Source organism: Lethenteron reissneri, chromosome 4, assembly GCF_015708825.2.
Source record: "Lethenteron reissneri isolate LAM-NWPU_2019-01 chromosome 4, ASM1570882v1, whole genome shotgun sequence".
NCBI lineage: Eukaryota > Metazoa > Chordata > Hyperoartia > Petromyzontiformes > Petromyzontidae > Lethenteron > Lethenteron reissneri.
Genome location: NC_083782.1, coordinates 1,360,318 through 1,380,212, shown reverse-complemented (window position 1 = coordinate 1,380,212; position 19,895 = coordinate 1,360,318). Strand labels below are relative to the sequence as shown.

Genomic DNA, 19,895 nt, shown 5'->3' with positions numbered 1-19,895 from the left:
AAGGATCATATTCACAGAGGACCCCTCGAGAATCGATTCCCCGTTCGCGCGACCGGAATCGACGAGGAATCGACGAGGAATCACCTGCGCGATTGGCTGCCGCCCGACAAATGGGACGCGCCGCTCTTCCGTCACGTGGGCTAGAGGGGGCGGGGCTGTGCCGCCAGCCAGCCAATGGGGAGCCTCCTATGGAGCCCGTGTGAGGAGGAGGAGGAGGGGCTACCTGCGTTGCCGTAGAGGCGGCCCCGAGTGGAGGCCTTCGAGAGGCGGCCCCGAGTGGAGGCCTTTGAGAAGGCGGCCCTCTCTTGCTCCCCCCCCCCCCCCGTTACCCCCTACCCCGACACCGCACTCGGGGTGATTTCTCGTTCGCGAGTCGCGGGGCCTCTCCCGCACCCGTGTCGCCTGCGGGGACGGCGCGCCTAGGATGAGCGCAGGTGAGCGCTCGCTGCTTGCCGCCGCGCGCACCCCGCGTTGCCTGCGGGCTTTGGCGCCCGATCAACGGCAGAGCTCCCAGGCGAGGCGGGGGGGCTGCGTTCCTGAGCAAGGCCCGAGTGGAGTTTACACGGAAATTGGTGAGGTTACCACCTACCAGTGGTAACGGTGAGGTTACCACCTACCGGTGGTGACGGTGAGGTCAACGCTTAACAGGGGTAACAGTGACGTTCGTACTCACCAGTGGTAGCGGTGAGGTCATCACCGACCAGTGGTGACGGTGAGGTTATCATCTACCAGTGTTGACGGTGAGGTTAATTGTTACCAAGGGTAACTGACCAGTGGGAACAGTGAGTTTAACACGTACCAGTTATAACGGGCTATCGTTTACCACTAACCTTGGAAACGACGAAGTTACCACTTATAAGGGGTAACTTTGGGGTTATCACTTACCAGGGATAATAGTGAGGTTACCACTTACCATGGGTAGCAGTGAGGTTACCGCTTATCAGGGGTAACGGTGAGTTTAACAGGGGTAACTTACCAACACGGTGGGGTTACACTTAACACTGATATCTGATTAACGCGGATAACACTGCTGATAGCAAGGATAATACTAAGGTTAACAAATCACTCGTGCCAACATGGATAACACTGAGGTTCTTAACATGCCGAACACTGATGTTAACGCTAATACAGTATTCCTGTTGCAGTGCTCAATGTGGTCTTACTCTCATTCTCTCATCTTCCGTGTTGCGTTGCCCGTGAAGATTTAAAGCGGCTCATGTCGCTTTGTAGAATCGCACGACGAAGTAACTGTGTATGGTGTGTGCGATGCCTCATCAACATCAAAGTGACCTTTGACCTTTTACCTCCATCTGTGTATGGTTGTTTTTGTACAATTTAGTGTCTAAATTATACAGGTTTTGCTATACATGCCAGTGTTTGCATCGCTTCTATTATCCCAGCCATACCATAAGTATTTCGATTTAAAGCTTTCGTGACTGCTGTCTCCCCGACAGACCTGGTCTTCACCTGAGGACGGCTGCTTGCGTTGTGGCCGAAACGTCGTGAGAATTATTTTATTATGTTTTATTTTTATTATTTTATTACTTCCCTTCTACGTGACTTTACCGAAAGAACCAAGAAGATACCATAAGTACATTGAGTTGCGAGCGCTCTCACCGTGGTGAACTCTGGCGTGTTGCGTTGGGTCGTCATTGTCTATGATAGTAGAGACCTGCTTATTCTGAGCTGCACTAATCTTCTGATCCCATTGTAAGGCACGGCCGGTGTCCAAGACTTCTGCCGATAGGATATACACCATTGCATTGGTTAACGCTGTACTTAGCATGGTATATATTTACAACGCCACAGTATTGATTAACACAAGACTTAGCGAATATGAGCTATATGTGTATTCTGTCAGCACCTTGAAAATACAATGTTTACGATTCAGAAGACATCTACGATATGAGGCTAAGTGTCCTTTTAGGTAACCCGCAACAAATATTGCCTCCCGTTGTCACTTTGGGGAATGGCGCTGTAAGAGACGGAGGAGAAATCACGTAGTGCGGTTTAGTTGTACACGTGATAGGCCTCGTGTCAATACAAGCACAGTACTGTGTACAAGCCAGACCTTCTTTACACTCTGAAGTGTGTGGGTCGGTGATTGCATGCTTCTCTAAACCAATGTCCAGTTTAATAACTTCCCAGTGCTCGGACAGACGTGGATGCTGCATGTGCAAAAAACTAAATAAATGTGTCACAGACTGGGTCCGAAATAATCGTACTTAGTACGCCCAGTTACCTCGCTTAATCCGCTCACGTGGCTGGTGGTGTCTGACTGTGCCGTATGGCATCCTCATTTACAAAACATGCGACACCCACCCCCTGTCCGTGTTCCCACTACATTCTTGTGGTTTATAGCGCGTAAACTTTAGACAAAGCAGCACAATTCATTCGCTTTCCCTCAGCGCTGCCGTTAATGTCCAATTCGTTCCCTGCTGCAGCGTGCTGATTTTGTTGTTATGATTTGTTTGTTAACATGATTTCGTTAATTTGTGGATTTTCTTTTTAAATCGCAGGGAATATTTTTGGCACATTTTGCAACACTAGCTGTAGTACATTGTTTTGCTTTGATTAATCTGAACAGCTTAGTGCTAAACTAAACCATTCACGCATTGCCAGATAATTATGTGATTAGTGCAGTATGGCAGTCCATTGAGATCCATTATCTCATTTTCGAGGCAAGCTGTGTAACGCCGGTATTGCCACGTAGGGACTGCCACTGTCATCTCGTTGGAGTAATATTAACATGTTTTCTTTGACACTGGCACGTGATGGTCCACATTTGTAAATTATTGCAAAGGGCCTTTGTTTTCTCCAGAGTACATTTCTCACATGGGTATTTTTTGTTACAAATTACCAGAATGTATGCTGGAATAGAACTGTCAACACAAGTGCACATGTACTGCATTTAGACTTACGGACATTTTAAGTAAGAAACATGAATAAGATAACAGATAGACCCGAAGAACAGCATAAGAGGAGGAGTAATATCCCCTTAATACGGACATTAGTGGCAATGAAAGGCAGGAGGAGTGGTGAGACAATGAAAAACGGTGGTGGAAGTGAGATCAGATAGGAGAGCAGGAGAAAGGTCACAAACTATTTTGAAGGGGATAATGAAACATTGTCGAGCTGAAGCACACGCGTTGAAGGATGATATGTGGGTGTGACGCGGTTCGCTTTGTGAGCTCGCATGATGAGCCAAGTAGCATCGTGCTTCACTGTCGGTAGTCGGAATTGTTAAGGGTGGGTGAGTATACCTCTGGGTGGCTGCATGAGCATTTGAGGTGTGTGCAGTCGGCTGTAGGACACACATGGCTGTGTAAAGTTCTTCGGAATACTAATTCGTAATCCCAACACTGGGCTGCCTGCAGCCAGTGGTATAGGTCGATGGGAAAGAGCTCCTCGACTTATGGTGGGTGCTTTAGATTTTTACTGCGGCTGTCAAAGTTCCGCATTCAAAGGTTGTGAACCATTAACCTAAAGTGTATAAGTAGAGTTAATGCAAGATGAAGTACTTGGCTTCAATGTATGTGCTGTAAATATTAGTTACTTCCTTAGAGTGCTTTGGTCATTTGTATAAAACACCTGAAGTGATGTTTCCTCTCACTTGTCTGTGCTTTAAATTCCGTGTATTTTAGCCACTGGGCTCCTGATTGTAATGTCCCAAATTCAACCCCAAGTCATGGTCTACTCGGTACACACTCACCAATATGCCCAGGCTGGTGTATAACAATAATTGCTTATTTACCTGGCCAAGCCAGACTGAGTCCAGAGACAATTTTTAAGGAAGGTCCTGCAATGGGATGTTTGGCTAACAACGATAAGTTGGTATAACGAACATCACTTGGTGCGGCTGGACTGCTTGATGGGAAGTAAACGGGTAGACTTGGCTCCACAGTAGAAACACGGCGATTGCACATTAAAGGTGCGCGTTTCGTGCATGCTGCGCCACAGTGCAGTGGTGCTGCACATGGTTTCAGTGTGTGAGTGGCGAGCTGCTGCTGCAAACAGGCTGTGCAGGTAAACGTGTCGGTTATAGAGCTTATGCCTTGGGGGCAATTATGCGCGCTAACCAGTCCACCCAGGCTCACGTGCGCATGCATTTCCTAGTTTCCCGGTGTGCGAACATCACGGCCTGGTGCAGCCACACTTTCTTTATATTTTATTCCAGCACCTAAGCCCGCTCTCATCGGATCTCGGAAGCTTAGCAGGTTTGAGTCTAGATGGTGCATTGATGAGTGACCACCACCATGCACAAACAGGTCGCCATAGTGCTCTGTAGGCCTCCGTGGTGGGAAGCAGTGCAGCAAAGTGGATTGTTGTATTGCACTTTGTTCCCACGTTTTTGCTCCGCGTCTTTACCAACCCCCCACGTCGTGAAGTATGGTCAAGTAACCCTCACGACCTGTTTGGCGTGGGGATGCCCCAAATCCATGTGTGGCTTGACAAAGGATGTACGTTCATGTATTCTCAAAATACAGAGACAGGGCAACAACACAATGGATGAGGAAGGAAAAATGCAAGGTGCCAGGGTAAATGGAATTGTCATTTTCCCACGCAAACAACAGAGATGGCTGACATCTGTAGCCTGGATTAAAACAGTGGGAGTCAGAAATGCACAGACAAGTTTAGAAGCCATATCACATTGTAAGGCACAGCATGGGAGAACAAGGGACTTCCTGTATGGATTTCCTTGGAGAGAAGACAGTTATTACTCATATTTGAATATACAATAAACATTTCATGTTCTAAGATTGGTAATGTTTAGCAGGGCGGTGGGGGTAGCGGCACATGCCTATCATTTAGCACTGTAGAGGCGAGGGTTAGTGGATCACGCAGTGTGCAACACCCTTCCCGTGGGCATCGGGGTGCCATGCCCAGCATATCTGCACCCAACCTTTTAGAGTTTAGAGTTGTACGGGATAGAGTGTTGCTCCCTCGCACATGTGGGTTTTCTCTGGGTACTCTAGTTACCTCCTGCATGTAAACAGTTATTCATTGGCCAATGACACCTTCAAGTATAGAGAGGACCACAAAGCTTTTGAGGCAATTTGGTGTCGGCTCCCCGCGTGGCTGCTTTCCCACCCGTCTGTGGTTCCTCCTCACGCCTCTGAGTTGTCCTCTCTTTCCAAAGTGAGGAGTGAATGTTGTATATGTATGTTGAACGTGTTTCGCACCGTACGTAGCCAACCGTGCTATTTTGAGGTGCGGGGGAAAGGACAACAATCTAAGCAGAAAAAGCAGTTCTAAAGAAATTAGTTTTCAATCTAGATTTAAAAGTGCATAGCTCCAGTGGTTTCTTAATAGCGGCGGCAGTGCATTACAAGGTCACATTAAAATAATATTAAGACACGCGGGTATGACTGACTTACTGCAAATTCAAATGTTAATGTTTTGTGACTTGTGAACTGGTGACGTTTGCAGTTGTTGGAGATAGCATGGTTCAACATTAAGCTCATGAAAGTTTATTTCGGTAAAGTCACGGAGGTATAAAATAAAATAAATCACGACGTTTCAGGCGCAACACAAGCGTCCGTCATCAGGTGGGAAAGCATGGTCTGCTGCTGAGGCAGACTGTTTTAAAAGGTTTGAAATGGGTGTAGCCCAAGGGTCATGAAGAAGTGGCCGGGGCTAGTGATGTTAATGTGAGAAATTAGCATGTAACTATAAGATAGGAGAGCGGCCTCCTCGACGAGGGCACGGAAGTGGCTATGTTGATGTGAGAGATTAGCATGATGTTAATGTGAGATTAGCATGTTAACGTAAAATCGAAGAGTGGTGCAATCCAAAGGCATGATTGCAACCCAAAGGGTGCAATCCAAAGGGCATGTGAGTACGAGAGTGAAATCCAAAGGACATGTGAGCATGAGAGTGCAATCCAAAGGACATGTGAGCATGAGAGTGCAATCCAAAGGCATGAGAGTGCAATGCAAAGGACATGTGAGCATGAGAGATCTAAGAGAGAGGCATAGAGAGAGAGACACAGAGAGTCGGAAATAACAGCTGACATAGGCAGGTAGGATGGAAACATCACCTGTCAGTTAAGACTTTACCTGGTTAATAACGTCCTTCCAATGATTACTCAGTTTGTACTCATCCTCTCGGTTGAAGTGGTGTCTGTGTTTATATATCTGGATGGCTTCATGAGCAAATCTCTGAAGGTAGCCGGTAGATTTGCAGAGTACCTCCGTCTTGGAAAAATATATTTCGTGTGAGCCCACAGTGTTAAAACAATGACCGGCAACGGCAGAGAAATTGGTCCTACTGTGTTTCAGATCCTCAGAAGGTTGTCTCCGCATGGCTGGGTAGACGGCTTTGCGGATTGTACGGGGGAAATTCGGTCTACAGGAAAGCCACCCACACGGATGCCTATCTAAAAAGCCTGACTCCCACCACCATCCAGCCCAGAAGAATTCCCTCATCAAAACACTACACCATAGGGCCCGTTGCATCTCCGACCAGCACCACTTAGCCAGTGACTTGGAGTACATACACCAAGCCCTCAGGATGAAGGGATACTTGGACCATACAATCCGCAAAGCTGTCTCCCCAGCCATGCTGAGACAACCTTCTGAGGATCCAACCAAAACCATCACTTTATCGTACATAGCAGGGGTTACCAAAATTATTTCCAAAATCTTAAACAAACACAAGATCCAGGTTCGTTTCAACACAGTACACAACATCCGTGATTTAATCCCATCTGTAAAGGATGTGATTCCTGACATGCAATACCCTGGTATCTACAAACTGAGTTGTGGTTGTGGCAGCAGTTACATTGGGGAAACGAAACAACATGTCTCGGACCGCATTCATGAACACAAGGCGGATTTGAAACACGGTAGGACCAATACTTCTGCCGTTGCCGATCATTGTTTTAACGCTGTGGGCTCACACGAAATAGATTTTTCTAAGATGGAGGTTCTCTGCAAACCTACCGGCTACTTTCAGAGATTTGTTCATGAAGGCATCCAGATATATAAAAACAGACACAACTTCAACCGAGAGGATGGGGTACCAACTGAGCAATCATTGGAAGGACATTATTAACCAGGTAAAGTCTTAACCGATGGTGATGTTTCCATCCTACCTGCCTATGTCAGCTGTTATTTCCGACTCTCCGTGTCTCTCTCTATGCCTCTCTCTTAGATCTCTCATGCTCACATGTCCTTTGCATTGCACTCTCATGCCTTTGGATTGCACTTTCATGCTCACATGCTCTTTGCATTGCACTCTCATGCTCACATGTCTTTTGGATTGCACCCTTTGGGTTGCACTCATGCCTTTGGATTGCACCAATCTTAGATTTTACACTAACATGCTAATCTCTCACATTAACATAGCCACTTCTGTGACCCTCGTCGAGGAGGTCGCTCTCCTATCTTACAGTTACATGCTAATTTCCCACATTAACATCACTAGCCCCGGCCACTTCTTTATAACCCTTGGGCTACACCCATTTCAAACCTTTGAAAACAGTCTGCCTCAGCAGCAGCAGACCATGCTTTCCCAGCTGATGACGGACGCTTGTGTTGCGCCCGAAACGTCGTGATTTATTTTATTTTTTACCTACGTGACTTTACCGAAAGAACCAAAGAGTATGGATTCCTGCAGTCACGAAAGCTTCAAATCAAGATTGAACTCATGAAAGTTAAACTGTGTTCTCACTTAATGTAACTGGCTTGTTGTGTTTTGCTTGTCCGTTTCTTTAGTTGGCATGTGGCCAGCTTGAAAAGACTTTGCTTAAGTAATTTGTTTGAAACATTCAAGGGCTTGAAAAAAAACGGGGTCACGTTGTTGTCGTTAGTGCTCTAGCCATCCGTAAATTTTCGACTTTTTTACTTTAACGCGGCAGTATGAGTTTGGTAAAGCGTTAGTTTTTTCCCTGAGTCAGCTGATGGTTTATGGTTTGTGATATTTGCTTTCATTATCCTCCTTTCAACACGTATCCTTGCGGATATTGAGTTGGTTGCTGAGATGGAAGTTTTCAAAGCTTTCACGGTGGCAGTCACACTTGAACATGGTAATGATGGAACAGTTTGGATCAGGGTTAACGATTGGTGTGATTTATTTGAAAATAAACCATTTTTATTTCTTTACTGGGGGATGTTTATGTTTATTTTGCATTTAGTTTTTACCAGTGGCATCCAAATTGTTTGGCCAGCGTCTAGGCACAGAGCAGAGCATATTCAGGGTATATCCAGAGCAACCTAAAGAAAACCCTCCCCGTGATCACGTGGATATTTCTACGGGTCCTTTGATTTTTCCCTCTACATTTAGAAACATGCGTTTAGAGTACAGTATTTGGTTGCAATACATTTCCACGTGATAAGGCACTTAGTTGAGTTATCATTTGTGGCCAGGTCGCTTCTGAAAAAGAGCTACATAGCTCGATGGGCCTTACCTGGTAAAATAAAAATAGTTTCGTTTATAGGTTTAGTTTATACGGGAACAGTTATTTTTCAGTTTTCTCAAATCACACCCTCTCAATTTGTTACATTTGGTTTGACAGTCAACATTTGAGTGTCGTTCTAGCCTTTTAATATTTCCAAGTGCTCACGATCCCCTCCCCTTCTCTGCATCTGTGCCTCTACACTGTGATTCTGTGTATTGACTAATGCATTCCTCAACTCAGTCGAGTGCCGGTAAATATTGGGAGATCATTAAGCTAAAAACATTGGGATACTTGTTGATTCCATTCGTGTGCTTTTTTAAAGCAGTTGAGTACCCAATCAGATTGTCTGTTTTTTAATTGCAAAAAAACTTCAGTTACTTCGAGGCAGCGATACATTTAAAAAATAAAGTTACGGGTCAACTTCACGTTTGAGATTAGCTCCGAAACTAATATTGATTTACCCGCTATAGTTTGCAGGAATCATAAAAGCTTCCACTCACAACAGAATACACCTCTCACCACAGCTGATAACTTTTGGCAAACTTTCACAAGCCATATATATGGGAGACTTGTGCTGCGAGCACCCACGATTGTCGTCAAGTCGAAAGTCACAGTGTGACTTCCTGCTCAAACGAGTGTGTCACCCGCTGCTCGTAGTTGCATGCTCGCTTGCAACGACGAGAAGCGGGTGACACATCGCAACGTGCGGGCCATGCCGTGGCCGCTTGCCGTGCCACATTAGCTTGCATATCCACAGCGTGGAATTTACTCTTGTGCACATTGTTGTTTGTCTAAATCTTTCTGCCGCTGTCACGGTGAAATTACTCGGATGTCTCGGGTATACAGCAATAGAACCGGTACTGGAAAACCGGTCTCTTCAGGGCAAAATTGTCTTGAAGGAAACAAGTTGGGTCAGTGGCAAGGGCCGGCGGCCACTTCCAGGCTTCCCGGCCGAGTCGCGCCACTTCTGTCACTTTGATGTTTATGGCACCGAGTGAAGGCCCAAGCCAAGTGCAGCTTCACGCTGCGGTGACAGTCTCCCAGCCTTCCGTTCCCCCCCCCCCACTCCCGGCCCTCCCCTCCTTTCCCTCCTGCACCGCTGTGTTCATGTCGGGGCGTTTCTTTTACTTTCTGATTTTTGATTATTGCTCATACCGGACGGAACTGTGATGTTGTTAAAACTTACGTCTGTAACGGCTTTCTGGCACTGTACGTGCAACACGCGGCTTTTTTAGACCTTTACACTCGGGCAAATTCCTTCCCGGTGTGGCCTCACCGACTGATGGGATAAGTGCTGTTAGTAAGCACACTTTAATGTCGGCATGTAAAGCAGTTGGTACGAGCAGTCGTGTGCAGGCCACGCGCAGCCACCTTTGTCCATTGACAATGCAACATATCACGCGTTTTACGCAGAATCAAGCTAAACGGGTTCACCGTCCTGATGCAGATCGATACCTGATGTCACCGGCATTGTATGCGGCCGGAAGCATATCATTGTCATCACTTATTACCACTTCTCTGCTTACTTCCCTATTACATGGACGGGTCGATAAAGACACTAGAATTGACAAGTTTAAAGCAATCTATAGATGCGGACCAACACATTACAAGCTGACAGTCTTTCCTCACTGCCTGTCTGACAGGGAGATGGATAGGGAGGCGCACTCCGAACTGTCTTCTGTTGAAACACTCAGCTTCCTCATCAGTACTTTCTTTTTATGCTGAGCATGTTAATCGGCGTCGTGTCCAGGGAAGAAGGACGTCCATTCACAACTTTTTCCAATGGCAGTGCAACACCCTGTGTTGTTATGTTCCACGGTAATACCAACTTGTGCGGTTGTGGGTAGTGCGGTTGTGCTGAGAGCACGCCAACGCGTGTTTACATTGGCATGCGTGGGCCTTGCTAACGGAGCGGTTGTTGTGTGGTGTTGCGTTGTCTGGCTGTGACTCTGGTGGTTGTGGCAGGCGGTCGCCGCTCGTGAGGATGGAGAGTTTTTTCCAGGCGGCTGCGTGCGCTCTGGACAAAGTCCTCGACGACTTTGAGCAGACAGAGGGTGAGCGGAGCGCGCGTGGCACACAGCCACCAACACAACCGCCATGAGCAACACAAACTAACAAGCAACACAAACAAACCAGCAACACAAATTAACCAGCAACAGAAACGAACCACCAACACAAACCAACCAGCAACACAACCCCAACCAGCAACACAAACCAACCAGCAACACAAACCAACCACCAACACAAACCAACCACCAACACAAACCAACCACCAACACAAACCAACCAGCAACACAAACCAACCACCAACACAAACCAACCACCAACACAAACCAACCACCAACACAAACCAACCACCAACACAAACCAACCAGCAACACAAACCAACCACCAACACAAACCAACCACCAACACAAACCAACCAGCAACACAAACCAACCACCAACACAAACCAACCACCAACACAAACCAACCAGCAACACAAACCAACCACCAACACAAACCAACCAGCAACACAAACCAACCACCAACACAAACCAACCACCAACACAAACCAACCACCAACACAAACCAACCACCAACACAAACCAACCACCAACACAAACCAACCAGCAACACAAACCAACCACCAACACAAACCAACCACCAACACAAACCAACCAGCAACACAAACCAACCACAACACAAACCAACCACCAACACAAACCAACCAACACAAACCAACCAGCAACACAAACCAACCAGCAACACAAACCAACCACCAACACAAACCAACCAGCAACACAAACCAACCAGCAACACAAACCAACCAGCAACACAAACCAACCACCAACACAAACCAACCAGCAACACAAACCAACCAGCAACACAAACCAACCACCAACACAAACCAACCAGCAACACAAACCAACCACCAACACAAACCAACCAGCAACACAAACCAACCAGCAACACAAACCAACCACCAACACAAACCAACCACCAACACAAACCAACCACCAACACAAACCAACCACCAACACAAACCAACCACCAACACAAACAAACCACCAACACAAACCAACCAGCAACACAAACCAACCAGCAACACAAACCAACCACCAACACAAACCAACCAGCAACACAAACCAACCAGCAACACAAACCAACCAGCAACACAAACCAACCACCAACACAAACCCAACAACCAACACAACCCCAACCACCAACACAAACCAAACAGCAACACAAACCAAACAACAACACAAACCAACCTCCAACACAAACCAAACAGCAACACAAACCAACCTGCAACACAACCAGACCAATAGGCAATAAAACCACCAACACAGTACAACCACCAACATAAATCAACCAGGAACACAAACCACCAACAATACAACCAGAAACGAAACCGACAAACGCACAACACGAGCATCCTCCAATGCCGTGTATACATAGCGGCAGTTACCACACGGAAAATCTGGGCGCAGGGCGGGTATGAAATTAACCGCTGTTGCGTTTGCTTGTCGCAGATGACGTGGATTATTTTGGGCTCGTGCCCGCCGCCCGCGGCTCCGAGATGTTCTCGAGCCAGGACGGCACCCGGCGTGCCGGACTCGCTGCCCCAGAGCCGCTGCCACCGCCACCATGCCCGCTGCCCGTTGGCACGGACGTGCTCTCGGAGAAGCGCTCCTCTCTGTCCGCGCTGATCTCGCCTCCGTTGGCGCCGTTGGTGGATGGGCGGGGCGGTGAGCGCGATCGCCCCTTCCTGAGCTTGCCCTCGAACTTCATTGCGGAGAAACCGGGGTCGCCGCCTTCCCAATCGTTTTCGTCGTCGGCGTCTTCGGTGGAATCGCCTCTTCCTTCGCCGTCTTTCCCCATGCACCCACCCGCCGCCGCCCCCGGTTCGCCGGCGTCGCCACCGGAAAATCTGCCTTCAACGTCGCCGCCGTCGCGGGTGGCATCTCCGTGGGCCTCCCTACCCACCGACGATGCTCGCGGTACCGCTTCGATCGATCCTTTTGCGACAACGCGTCGCTCGGACCTTGCCGACGCTCTCGACGTGGGCCTCGTCTCCCCGGCCGTGACCTCGTCGGACGAGACCGTGACGCCGTCGTCCCCGCGCTCGTCGCAACAGCCGCAGTTCACGCGACATTTTGAGGCGGCGCGGCTGCAAGATTGTTTGGCTGCCGGCGGCGGAGAAGATGAAAGTGCGGCGCACAATGCGTATCGGCCACCGCTGGTGACGTTCGACCTCCTGTCGGCGGGCCCCGGTGCCGAGACGCTGGCCCCGCAGCGCGGGCCGCCGCTCTGCGACCTGCTGTCGGGGACGCACGACAACGAGCAGCGGCCGCGCGACGCCATCGCGGCGGATACGTCTCCTGCGAGCGACGTGGACCGAACGCCGTTCAGAGGAGGCCGGGCGGAGGGCGGGGAAACGAACGGGGATGGAAGCTGCTCGATGAGCGTGGGAGGTGAGCGGCTTGCTGTGGTGTGCGTGGCGGATGAACCACGGTCACCTGACCGGGACCTCTCGGACGAGACGTGGCGGAACTCGGGCTCGGCGGCTGAAATGTCGTCGGAAAACGACGCGAGCGCGATGTTCGAGGCGGAAAGCGCGCGAGCCGATGCGTCCCGGGACGACTCTCCGGAGCCACCCCTCTCCGCAGAGGCTCTTGCTGCAACCGGAGTGGAAATGTTTGCAGAGGGCGGTGAGTTTGACGACGCTGATAGGAGTTGCGGCGAGGGCGAGAATAGCGGTGGCGGTGTTGCCATCGATCAGCCAACAGCGCTGGACGATTGCCGTCGGGGGATGGACTCGGAGGCGAGCGAACCCTCAAGCGAGCCGCCCGCCGGGGACTCCCTGCGGCACTGGCCGCCCATCCCCGGAGACGGCGCCGATGTCGTCCGACCGCCGCTCTATCGCGGCGCCGAGCAGGAGGTGCTGCCCTCGCTCGTCAACGAAGAGGAGGTCTCTACACCCACCCTCGGCACCGAGGAGCCGAAGAAGGTGCGGGAGGAGTTTCTGGAGGAGTTGGAGGAGCGAGAGGAGGAGCCGGGAGCAAGCGTCACGGTGAAGGAGGAGGAGGGCACTGCCCCGCGAACTAATGGAGCTGCGGACGTGTCGGAGAGCGATGCCGAGCTGGAGGCCTTCCTGAGCTCGCTCGAGGCCAGCGCTGACTCCCCCCCGGCTTCCCCGGCCCCCTCCCTCAAGGAGGACCGCGTGACCGAGGAGAAGGAGGTGGAGGACAGCAAGTCGGACACGAGCGGCGACAGCGTTTCCCCGCTGCGCGGTCAGTCCTCCTCCTTTCTCTCCCTCTCTCTGTCGCCGCTTTGTTTTTTCATTCAAAGGCAAACAAGTCTTCACCACCGTAACCACGAACCAACGTACATGTACTACATTCCCATGTCAGAGACCAGTTGTCTCCGTAGAACAACCACCGTGAGCTCACCACAAAGTTGTATTACCAAAGAGGGATGGTGGATTTAGTCAACCCCCGATTGGTGCTTCTAACCACGGCACCACACCACGATGTAAAGGAATCGTTATAAAAAAATACCTTAATCTGTGTGTCTCAAAAACCTCTACTTCCCATTGTTTCTTTATTGTTTGTGAGATATTTCAGATTCAAGCGGTTTTGAACGAAAAAATACGAATTTTATGATGTTCAAATCCGAATTATTTAACAACTATAGAGATAGGAGCTTCCTCTCATAGAGTATTAAGTTAATACATTTTTGTTATTTCTCATTGAAAAATTGATGAAATCTTTAAATTGAGCGGTGTCTGATGGGTACGTCTTAAAATATAAAAAGTAGAATGAAGTCGTTTGTGGAAAAATAATTTTTTTTGGAGTAGTTAGTGTCTGATCTTAACTAAAAATTAAAATCTTAGCTAAAAAAAAGCCACAGGTGAATTATTATATATTGAAAACTTTTGCCTAGCGTAGACAGGCTTCATGAACTAGTGTTAAATAAAGGCCTGTAATTTCAGATTAACCAGTTTCGTCTTGTCATCTGTGCCGTTTGATCTGGTCACCACATTTGAGGAATGTCCTTTTGGCGTTCATAGCTGACGGAGAACAGCCTAAAGGGACCACACCACAGAAACCTCGATTGGAGTCGCTCCAGTAGCCCAGCCACCACAGGCTGCACTTCTATGTATTTGGCTTACCAGCTAATTGAGTTTATCACTGAACTGAGCCATGCCCAGTGCTGGGTAGAGACGTCTATTGAATTCACTCGAGTGTAGCTCTGTGGTGTCATCATGCAGGGCCACTCCCTGAAGTGACGCGAGGTTCTGCTGATGGTGGTGGTTCTGAAAGGACGTTTCTTTACGTTGCGCGATGACTCTGATGTCGGGTGATAAAATCCACATAATACAAAGACTGAAAAGTAATAAAACTCGCAGCTCGACCGTTATTCAGATGTCGAGAGCAAGTGCTGCTTCTGTACTCGTATCCACGTCCTCGGGGTGGTCGTGTATTTTGAAGGCGGCGGAGCTGACTCCGGCTCCCCTGCCATGGCGCCTCTGCTGCCTCGTCACGCGGCGCCAGCGCACAACGGCACCGATACGCCGGGGGCTGCACGGCCCCCGCCGGGCGGCGCTCGCCCCAAGCAGCCGCTCCGCCTGCAGCTGCCGCGGCCGGCGAGCAACCTCCTGGGCAGCCGCGAGGAGGCCGACGGGCGCGAGCCACCCGAGGCCCACGCGGCGCCCTCCTCCGCCACGGAGAACCACGTGACGGCAATGGCGCCGGCCGGGGAGGGGGAGGACGATGAGGACGAGGAGACGACGCAGGAAGAGGAGGAGGAAGAGGAGCGGGCGTGGTCGCACGGCCCCGGCGGTGCCAGCAGGGCCCGGGCGGGAGGGGAGCGCCCGGCGGGGGGCACCCAGGGAAGGGAGGGCCCCGGGATGAGCGCTCCCATGTGGGTGCCCGACGCCGAGGCGCCCAACTGCATGCGGTGCACGACACGGTTCACCTTCACGCGCCGACGACACCACTGCCGCGCGTGTGGCAAGGTGAGGGCACGGACGCGTTCTTGCCTTTCTGCGCTGCCGTTTGTGAATTTTTGGTTTGCGTCGTTTTAACGGAAGGTGGGACAGAAGAGAGAACGGTTGGGTGCTATCTTTTCAATGCTTTCCAGCTGAAGATGAAAGCGTTTGTGCATTAGGTCCGTTTGTCCGTAACGGGTGGGCATTGCAAGCTCACTCTCGTGACGACGATCCAAAATAAACCAACCTGTGGTGTAGAGTCTTGCTGCTGCCCTTAGAGACTTGTTCCATTTACAACCGTCCACGTTCATCACAGGGCTTCACAAAAACTTGCAAGACATATCCCACAGAGAAGAAAGGACAAGTTGCAAATATGCAAAAACATTTTCCGCTGACACATAGCATGCTGCCCTCGTACCCTGAGTAATCATAATCAGTTCTTTTACTGCTGTATTACATAGACCCATTCATTCAAAACATAGGCTTTAGTGTTTAGTGACAGGTGTTTGAAGCAGATATTTTGTACCCTCACAAAGCAAAGAGGTGTCTGACCTCTGAGATTCGTTGCTTGTGGGAGACGAGAGACATTATTATTATTCTGCTCGTTTAGCGAGGAAAGCCTCGTGATTCTCGTGACCCTTTTTCAGGAGGGTCCTGCCGAGCTTTTTGTTTCGCAGTTGGGGGCCATCGTTTCTGTGCGGGGATCCCAATTTGGTCATTTGCAGGTAATGTTTTGTCGTCCTCTCGGGCTGACGTACCACCACAAGACACACGTCATCGTAACAGAATCAAAAGTAAGGGGCCATGGGGGAGGGCGTGTGGCACATTTTGGCGCCAGCTATCGTAGAGTGCAGTCATGTTGCGACGGTTCTCTGCGGTGAGTACAATATCTTTAAAAACAGTGGCGCTACACCTTTCTAAATTAAATATACGCTGTCCGCTTGCGCTGTCCAAGATTCAACGGTGAACGGGACCCACCCTAGAAGTTGCAGATGTCTCGTAATCGGAAAGGATTAACAGTCGATGTGATGCCTGTACTTTGCGTTGGTGTAACTTCCAGCATGTACATCTCCCCTCCATTTTTCTTTTGTGTACTTGGCAGTTCCTCCTGCACTTTCTTTGCCGGTCATCACGTTTCTGATCTCGGTCGTAGCAGGCAATAAGCGATGTTGGAAAACGTTCTGTTGCTGACCCATCGATGCGTCTCTAGCTACTCGGCACCGAATGTAATTTCCTGAAATCGCTCTATCCTGCTCGCACTCCTCTCTTTATTTCAACATTTGGATCCCAGTCTGCATTCAATAACACTGTGTAACAAAAAAAAATTGTTCCTGGGTAGTTAGTGTTATTTTCTAATTGCTTATGCCTCAAAAGTACAGAAAGTGGCTATTATTCACCACAAACTTTGCTTTTGTGACCAGGACAGTGATCTTTTGAAATGTACCTATTTTCAATAAGAAAGCGTGTGCATGTGTCATTCCATCACATAAAGTCACAAAAGCAAAGTTTGTGGGGAATAATATCCTATTTTCTTTACTTTTGAGGCATAAGCAATTAGAAAATAACACTCACTATCTAGGAACTAAAATCGTGTTACATAGTGTAATTACCCGAGGTTTATGTACTCAGGATTCACAAAAGGCTTCTTGCTAGGTTTGTGTATTCTTGGGATGTCCAGTAGCATTGCTTCAGTAATAGCTATTATTGTTGTTGTTTTGTTCAATGAACTTGCTGTCCGCAACTTTCGGCTCGTGTATCTGTCGTCCATGTGTGCACCTTCTTTCTCTAGATCCTCAATCGTTTCCTGTCGATCATTTTCTATTGGTTGATAAGACGACCGTCGTTGGCAAATATTAAATGGTTTACACTTCACGCACATTTGCGCTGTTATGTCTCCAACCACGAATCCCAGAGATTGTCTTCTAGCATTGCTATGAGTAGCCTTGGTGAGAGAGAGTGTCTCTCAGTGTCTCTCGGTGTCTGACGTCCCCTTATTATTTGTATAGTGTTGTTTTCTCCAGGTTATCTTGTGCAACTGTTCCATCATAAATGGTTTTGATTAGTCTCTTATATTCTTCTTCTTTATCAAGGTTTTGAGTTGGTGACAGCATGGCTTACTGCTTCTGTTTCTAATTAATCGGGGTAAAAGGTGCAGGGGTGATCGGGTGGGTGGTACATTTGGCTGAGGAATTAGTAACAGAAGAGGAGAGTTTCTTTTCGAGTTTGCAGCCCGATGAGATTTGAGGATAAAGGGGGTATTCTTTTTTAAATCTATCTGCTACTGGGTGCCCCATTTAATTATAAACTGTGTAAGTTCCACATGTCTACCATTGTTATCATTGTGCTTATGTGATCGGGTTATCCATTGATGCTGAGGTTTGTTTCAGATGTGTGAAGTTTATTTTAAACTTGGACAGTGGCTTGGTAACACAGCCACGAGCAATGAGTTAACGACTTGAATTAGCTTAATTAAAGTCCTCGGCTCTCTGCCTTAAGCTACGTGAACCACATGTCAAAATGATTTGTGCCCTTTTGCATGGAGATATTAGAAAGGTCACAGACTTGATTCTCACCCCCCCCCCCCACCCCAATTTTGAGAAATAAGAATCAGTTTTACCCTTTTTGGCAATACAACAGGAGGCATTAAGATGTTCAAACACCAAACAGATCCCTTCTTCAAGGAATCAAGTCTGCATTAACCACACACACTTGTTATGAACACATATTCTCTGATAATTATGCATATATTATACAGTATATTATATATTATAACTAGCTTTACTACCCGGCCTCGCCCGGGACTTGGATTCTTGTCTTGGATTAATACACGGCCTACGCGGAGGGTGGGGGGGTGACGTCAGCAGGCACACTGCGTGACGCTGCCGCATGCGGGTGACATCACAGATATGACGTCACCGCTCACTTGCCGTGCAAAATATATCCATTACTAGCGGAAGTACCCGGCTTTGCCCGGGTGAAAAATATCTTTCTTAAAAACCTTACATATATATACACAGATACTAAGGTATTGTCAAAGCCCGGTGGGCTGTTTGTACATTTTTCCACCAACAAATATATAAGAGGCTTTCACAAGTCCAAAAAGTTGTAGAAAGTGTGGGGTAAATAGTTGATGTCAAAATGTTTCCGAAAATTGTGGTCTCCCCCCCCCCCCTCAAAAAATATCTTTACCTCTCGTAGGTATATATACTAACAACACCTTACATACAACAGAGGAAGTGGTATCTATTGACTCTGTAGTAGTATCTACTGACTGTACCGTAGTATCTACTGAGCCAGTAGTAGCTACTGACTGTGTAGTAGTATTTAGTGACTGTAATAACTACTGACCATAGTAGTATTTACTGGGCCTACAGTAGTATCTACCGACTATATACTCGTAACGACTAACTGTATAGTATCTGCTGACTCTATAGTGTATCCACTGACTATAGTAGTAACTACAAAATCTATAGCAGTATCTACTCACTCTATAATAGTATCTACTGACTCTAGTAGCTACTCACCGTAGCAATATGTACTGACTGTATAGTAGTATTGACTGACTGTAGTGGTATATACTGACTGTTTTAGTATTTACTATAGCGGTATCTACCAACTCGATAGCAGTATCTACTATCGCTACAGCAGTGTATACCGACTGAGGTCGTACCTGCTATCACTACAGCAGTGCATACTGCTGTGTTGGTACCTGTTATGATGACAGCAGTGCATACTGACTGTGGTGGTACCTGCTATGATTACAGCAGTGCATACTGCTGTGGTGGTATCTGCTATGATGAGAGGAGTACATATTGTGGTGGTGGTACCTGGTATGATAACAGCAGTGCATATTGACTGTACTCATCATTCACCCTCACCATTCACCACTCACAACTCACCCTTACCACTCATCCTCACCACTCACCACTCCCACTCACTATTCACCATTCACCCTCACAACTCACCACTCACCAACCTCCCTCACCAATCTCCCTCACCACTCACCCTCACTACTCACCCTCACCACTCACCAATCACCACTCACCCTCACCACTCACTCTCACCACTAACCCTCACCACTAACCCTCACCACTCTCACTCACCACTCTCCCTCACCACTCACTCTCACCATTCACCCTCACCATTCAGCCTCACCACTCACCCTCACCACTCACCCTCACCACTCACCGTCACAACCACCACTCACCCTCACCACTCAACTTCACCCTCACTACTCACCATTCATCCTCACCAATCACCATTGACCAATCACCACTGACCACTCTCCACTAACCCTCACCACTCAACCTCACCACTCACCCTCAAAACTAACCACTCTCTCACCACTCACCCTCACCACTCAGCACTCACCCTCACCACTCACCTCACCCCTCACCCTCACCACTCACCCTCACCGCTCACCACTCACCCATCACCACTCACAACCGCCACTCACCCTCACCACTCATCCTCACCACTCACCCTCACAACAACCACTCACCCTCACCACTCACCCTG

The 19,895-nt window shown here is 48.5% G+C and overlaps 1 protein-coding gene across 3 annotated transcripts in view; it reads left to right on the top strand.

Annotated features, from left to right (window-relative positions):
• The first annotated feature begins 293 nt into the window (after positions 1–293).
• Positions 294–19,895, top strand: part of LOC133348879 (zinc finger FYVE domain-containing protein 9-like) — a 51,843-nt gene continuing 32,241 nt past the window's right edge. For 2 of the 3 annotated variants that reach the window (XM_061561979.1, XM_061561961.1), the window contains exons 1-4: positions 294–434; positions 10,367–10,455; positions 11,917–13,677; positions 14,878–15,404. In XM_061561979.1, coding sequence (XP_061417963.1) covers positions 10,386–10,455; positions 11,917–13,677; positions 14,878–15,404 — 2,358 coding nt within the window. In that variant the 5' untranslated portion in view covers positions 294–434; positions 10,367–10,385. Of the gene's footprint in view, positions 435–468; positions 573–10,366; positions 10,456–11,916; positions 13,678–14,877; positions 15,405–19,895 lie in introns of those variants that run through there. The other variant, XM_061561970.1, reaches the window with a different exon arrangement.